A 6,763-nucleotide genomic window follows, 5' to 3' on the forward strand; every position below is an offset into this window, starting at 1 on the left:
GTAAGTAAAAAATGAAATGGATCAAGTAAAAGTGTTGGTGGCAAGAGATTTCAAACCAAATGGAACACTATAGTGAATATAGCATGAACATATATTTTCGTCTTCCTTCTATATTGGCTATGTATTGTTCCATATATTTTTTCTTTTTTATATTTATATTGAGTATGAAATTTTTTTATTTTGTGTTCATTTTAATTTGAGAAAATGTTATGTCACAAGATACACTCCTTGCTAGCTATATAAAAAATAGATAAGAAAATAGTGATTGATTATAAAATAATCTTGAATCAAATTAAAGATTCTATAAATAATACTAAATTTTATTTATCTATTAGCTTTTATTATTGAAAAAGTTTAATTTTTTATATCACGATACATCTTCTATAACATACTAAATACTTTCATTAGATGACAACCATATGATATGTATGTGACAAAAATAAGGAGAAGACTACAATTCTACAAAGATAAGGTAGAAACCTAAAGAAATAGAAAAAAATTTCCACCTTGACATACACTCAAACCTCTATTTAACCATCATTCGTAATAACAACAAAGTAACTTTTTTTGTTGTTGTAAAATTTCCTCTCTATGATCGTCTTACTTAAATATTAATTGAGTAATAATATTTTTCAAAATATAGATTTCGTATAAAGATAAAATATTGAAATATTTATGGTAATCCTTGATAGTGTCATGCACATACTAAATTCAAGTATGAACATTTAAGAGAAAATTTGTACTCAAATGGTGTCCATCATTTATGTTCATAACCTCAAGATGAAAGGCTATAGGTGACATTTTCTATATTGATATTTTTTTTTAAAATTTTGTTGGTTAGATGTGCTTACAAAATTGAGTGAAGTGAAAATACTACTAAAAAAATGTCATTTTCTCCTCACATTTAAACTTTGAATGTATTTTGAAATGTTTCAATGATATCTGGTTATTTTGATCTCTAAATACAAGTAACTTTATGACAATTTGTATTAATCATTTAAAAACACTTGTCATATTTCTTTCAATTACAATTATTTACTAAAAAGCTTTAATTTAGTAATATTAATTATATTTTACAATATTGTATACTATATATACGATACACACGTGCAACGCACGTGCCGTGAAACTAGTGTGTGTGTATATATATATATATATTACCCTTATTTATAAGTGAACAAGCAGAAGGACTAACACTGTTGGGAAAAACACTGACTAACACAAAAATATATATGGTCAAAATAATAGAAATAAAATGGAAAAATAATGACACCAGCAAGAATTTTACGTGGAAACCCTCACTACTAAAAAACCAGCGTTTAGCGACGGATATTAGCGATGAACACTATTTCGTCACTATATAATGACGGTTTTGCAACGGAATTACCATTTTGTTGCAAAATTGACAAATAATTTTTTGAGTAATAATATAGCGACGGATTGGCAACGGAATATTTATTTTGTCGCTAACTATTAGCACGAAATTTTGGCGCCTAATTTTTCCTACGGATTTAGTAACAAAGTACGGGTGACAAATTTAACAAAATTGGGCAACGGAATTAGTGACGGAAAAAAGGTTGCTAAACTTTTTAATATATTTTATAAAATTTATATTATATAGCGACGAAAAAATCCGTCATTATAATTTTTTCTAAATAAATACATTAATTTGAAAGCGACGGATGTTAGAATCCGTCAGTAAATCCGTTGCAAAAAATTTTAAAGTCATATTATATTGTAGGGCACAAATTTATTTCCACATTTCAAGCTCCCGCTCCAAAGAAGCCTCTCTCAAGCTCCATCTCCATTGAAGCTTTCCAAGTCTCACTGCAAGCTCCATTGAAGTTCTTCATCTCCTTTCCAAGTCTCCACTGCTAGCTTTCCAAGTCTCCACTGTAAGCTCAATCTCTCATCTCGATTTCAATTTCGTTTATCTCTCCATCTCAATAGGGCTGTGGTATTTTCAAAATGGGTAGTTTCAACTCTTCTTTCTGCAAGATAAGAACCCCAACTCGTTCCTGCATTTGGATGTTAGATTCGCTGGATTTGGGTATCAATGGCTTCAGTTGACAAAAGCATTGCTTTCCGGTTCAACTCGTCTTCTGAAAATAGAGATTTTAGTGTTTTGGGTGTATGAAAATATGCTATTTTAACTCTTAACTCTTTCCATTTCATTTTAACTAAAGCATTGGGATTTTCTCAAAATAGGGGTTTTAAAAATTTAAGTGTTCCAAAAATAGAGTTTTTTCTAGAAATTATGTTTCTGGAAATAGGGATTAGGGTTCAAGCAAGCATTTGGATTTTAATGTTGAAATGGTCATTGACTTTGGGTTCCACAATTGTCAATGAGAGTATAAATTAATTCTTGCTGCCTCAATGGTACCTTGTCAGTTTTAAACAAAACAATTATTTTTTATATTGGCTCACCTAATTAGATGGGATTCATGAATATAATTGTTGTCTAAAATCTAAGCTACTGTATTGCCCAGAAATTGGCTCACTGATACACTTTTGGCAAAAGTCCCTTGAAGATCTCTGTAGTAATTGCTTTCTTTGTTTCCATCCTAAATAATATGGGGGAATGTCATGAGGTTAATAAAGAGAAGGAAATTATATTAGTACGACGTACCTGTTGAGAATAGTTTTAGTACCACGTACCTGTTGAGAGTTGCCTTGAATCTTCTGAACTTTCAAGTATTTCTCTGATTGAAGAGATTGAGTAATTATCTCATGTTGATGCTTGCTGAAGTTCTCTTCCTCTGCCTGTTTTTTCAGAAAACAAAACAAAAATCAGATTCATTGCCTACTGTATTAAGTGTTTAGTTTTTATTTATATTGTTATTGTTCCATGTTCTTGCTAATAACCAAGGTAATGAAATGTTAAAATGTTGCAGGCCCCTGCTGTTATAACATCATCATCAGGGTCTGGTTGATATTCGCTTGAAGTAAGCCTCACTCTTCATTTCTATCTCTGATTTAGCTCAAGATTTAAGTTCCGAGGTATTTTGTTTACTCAATCTAACTATGATGAAGATTGTTGCCATTATCTTGAGACTATTCGAGTTAGAGCTTTTTGTTTAAGAGATTAGTGAAAAGTTTGGAGAATTCTTATTCTGTTGTTGTGGGTGTTTCTGTGATTAGTTCTTGCTGGAGGAATACATTCTAAATTTTAACTTGTTTGTTGATCTCTCTCTCTCGAGCTTATATTGTGTTTGTTCTTCAGTGTGAATACTGAAATTTCATTCCGCCATGAGGTTGGTGAGTTCATCATATTGAAGATTTAATTGTGTTCATACCTATCCTTGATGTGCTTCTCTTCATTTCTTAGATTCTCGAATTACTTTTTATAAATCCCAAGGAGAACTAATTTTGGTGGGGATGTTTCTGAGACTGTCTAATATTCTTTTTTTCCAGCTTTCCTAGTGAGCAATTTCAGCAACTGATTTTGTTATGCCAATCTGTATGTTTTGACCAAATTTTGAATATAAATGAGAATCAGTGACTTTCTAGTATGCATGTTCTAAAAAATGTGCTTGTTATTGGAAGTAGTCCTCAATCAACTTGTGCTTGTTACTAACTATTTCGTTTATTTAAACATGAATAGGAACATGAATAATCTAGAGCGTAGTTGGATGTATGAGAGGTTGGATGGTCGAGGGGCTATAAACTCTAGTTTCATAGATGGCGTGGATAAATTTATCCAATATGCATGTTCTCAAATGAATCGCATGAGTGGTGACAAAGTTAGATGTCCATGTAAAAAGTGTCACAACTTTAGATACATAGAAGTTGAAATTGTTAAACATCACCTTTATAAGTATGGATTTGTTGATAACTATTTTCTTTGGAAGCATCAAGGGGAAAAAGAAGTGATCAATGAGATTTCTTCGGGTCAAGATATTCATGGTAGTGCTCAACCTGAATTAGGATATGATAACCCATACCGGCAAATAGTTTTAGATGCTTATGGTCCCAACTTTCTCCAGGGATCAAGTTGGCAATCTTTCAACAATATTGAACCTGAGTCATCTCATCCTTGTGAGCCTTCAATGGACGAAGATCCTAATCCCGAGTCTCAAAAATTATATGATTTGCTACAAGCAGCTGATGCAAAATTATATCTCGGTTCTTCCGTCTCTCAACTTGTTGTTGTCTCTCGAATGTTAAATATTAAAATGGAGAACAATATGTCACAGAGAGGTTATGACCAAATGATGCAATTGTTGAAAAAGGCTTTACCTGAAGATAACATAGTGCTTGATAGCTACTATCAGACCAAGAAACTAGTGCATAGCTTGGGTTTGCCAGTTGAAAAGATTGATTGTTGTGAATTAGGATGTATGTTGTATTGGGGTGATGATGAACACCTTACATCTTGTACATTTTGTGGCCATGATAGATACAAGTGTCGTATTGGCTCTCGTAAGAGGAAATTGATCCCTTACAAGAAAATGTATTATTTTCCTTTGATTCCTAGATTGCAAAGATTATATGCATCCCATGCTACAGCTGCCGACATGAGATGGCATCATGAGCATACAAAAGAGGATGATGTAATGCGTCATCCATCAGACTCTGAGGCTTAGAAGCACTTTAATGACATTCATCTTTTTTTTGCTGATGAACCAAGAAATGTAAGGTTAGGGTTATGTACTGATGGTTTCCAACCATTTAGTCAGTCTGGGAGCAAATACTCTTTATGGCCAGTGATTGTCACACCTTATAATTTACCTCCAGGAATGTGTATGAAAGAAGCTTATATGTTCTTAACAGTCATTGTTCCGGGGCCAAATAATTCCAAACATAAAATTGATGTTTAATTGCAGCCTCTAATAAAGGAATTGACTTTTTTTGTGGGAGACAGGTGTGGAAGCATTTGACATCTCAAAAAAGCAAAACTTTTAACTAAGGGCAGCTTTGATGTGGACAATCAGTGACTTTCCCGCATATTCTATGTTATCAGGATGGAGTACTGCAGGTAAGTTAGCATGTCCATATTGTATGGAGGAAACACAATCCTTTAGATTGAACCATGGTAAGAAAACATCATGGTTTGACTGTCATCGGATGTTTCTTGACCAACATCACCCATTTAGGAGAGATCGTAAAAACTTTCTTAAAGGCAAGACTATCCAAAGATCACCACTGCCCTATAGAACAGGAGAGGAAATATTGAATCAAATTTGTGATTTGGACATAAGAAAAGTAACAGAGTTAGATGCAGAACAAGTCAATCGAAGAATATGTAAGTCTTGCGGATGGAAAAATAGAAGCATATTTTGGGATTTGCCTTATTGGAGATCTAACATGATTCGACATAATCTTGATGTCATGCATATTGAAAAAAATGTCTTTGATAATGTTTTTAAGACAGTTCTTAATTTTGAAGACAAAACCAAAGACAATCCACAATCACGTCAAGATATGGTAGAGTATTGTGATCGACCTCAATTGGCAAAGGATAGTAATGGAAAATATCCCAAAGTTGTATATACGATAGACAAGGAAGCAAGAGCTATCTTGTTCAATTGGGTGAAAGGCTTAAAGTTTCCAGATGGGTATGTTTCCAATTTGGGTAGATGTCCAGACACAAATGCGAAAAGGATATTTGGCATGAAGAGTCATAATTGGCACGTGTTCATGCAACGACTATTGCCTATTACCTTTCGCGAACTACTTCCTAGTAATGTGTGGCAAGCACTTACAGAATTGAGCTTATTTTTCAAAGATCTTACTTCTACAACTCTACGAGTTGATGACATGGAGAGATTAGAGAGAGACATCCCACAAATCTTGTGCAAGTTAGAACGTATATTTCCTCCCGTATTCTTTGACTCAATGGAACATCTTCCTGTACACCTTCCATATGAAGCAAGGATAGTTAGACCTGTACAATATCGATGGATGTACCCTTTTGAAAGGTAAATGTAAAACTTTATATAAAATTCGTGACTAGTATGATATATATTTTTATCTTCTAATGTAATGGTCCATACTTGTCATATATTTAGGTATCTAGGAACTCTTAAAAGGATGATTGGAAACAAAGCTAGTGTTGAGTGTTCCATTTGTGAAGCGTACTTGATGACAGAGTCAACACAACTGTTTTCTCATTATTTTGAACCTCATGTCATGACACGTATTCATAACGTGGACAGTAATGATGATGGTGGGGATAAGGAAGATATTGAAGGAAATTTATCAATATTCTCCCATCCAAGTCGACTATGGGGAGAAGCAAAAAAAAAGGATTTATCCCTTGAAGAAATCAAGGCTGCCCAAACTTATATCTTACTAAATTGTGAGGAGGTTGAGCCGTTTGTGAGGTAACAAAAGTTAATTTTATTTTCTTAATAATATAAACATATCCTTATATCACAACTTTTCAATCTAACTTATTTTGTTGTAATGAAGTATGTTCATACAACGTTTGCAAGAAGAATTTCCGAATCTATCTCAGGGTCAAATAGACGAGTCTTGAAGCAAATTTCTCTATATGGTTCAAGGAATTTGTGAGTATTGTGAAATTATCTTTTATACATTGACATGCTTAAATTTAGTTTTAAATTTTACTAAGTCTTACATTTTAAAAAAATAGGTCCAATGCAATCCCATTGAGAATGAATTCTTGCGTAGTCTTGCTCATGGATCATTAATAGACGCTACATATTATTCTGCGTATTTTGTTAATGGATACAAATTTCACACAGAATGTCATGGTAGCACAAGATCAACAATGAATAGTGGAGTTTGTATCTCAGAT

At 33.1% G+C, this 6,763-nt stretch overlaps 1 protein-coding gene across 1 annotated transcript; it reads left to right on the forward strand.

Annotated features, from left to right (window-relative positions):
• Positions 1–3,608: 3,608 nt before the first annotated feature.
• On the forward strand, positions 3,609–4,586 carry LOC107061373 (uncharacterized). Its single transcript, XM_015310535.1, has one exon. It carries the CDS (start codon positions 3,609–3,611, stop codon positions 4,584–4,586), a length of 978 nt encoding a protein of 325 aa, XP_015166021.1.
• The last annotated feature ends 2,177 nt before the right edge of the window (positions 4,587–6,763 follow it).

Source organism: Solanum tuberosum, unplaced genomic scaffold (genome assembly GCF_000226075.1).
Source record: "Solanum tuberosum cultivar DM 1-3 516 R44 unplaced genomic scaffold, SolTub_3.0 scf00135, whole genome shotgun sequence".
In the NCBI taxonomy this organism is placed as follows: domain Eukaryota; kingdom Viridiplantae; phylum Streptophyta; class Magnoliopsida; order Solanales; family Solanaceae; genus Solanum; species Solanum tuberosum.

Excerpts from the sequence above, each read along its gene's own strand:
- LOC107061373 (XM_015310535.1), top strand. The coding sequence starts at position 3,609 with ATGAATAATCTAGAGCGTAGTTGGATGTATGAGAGGTTGGATGGTCGA.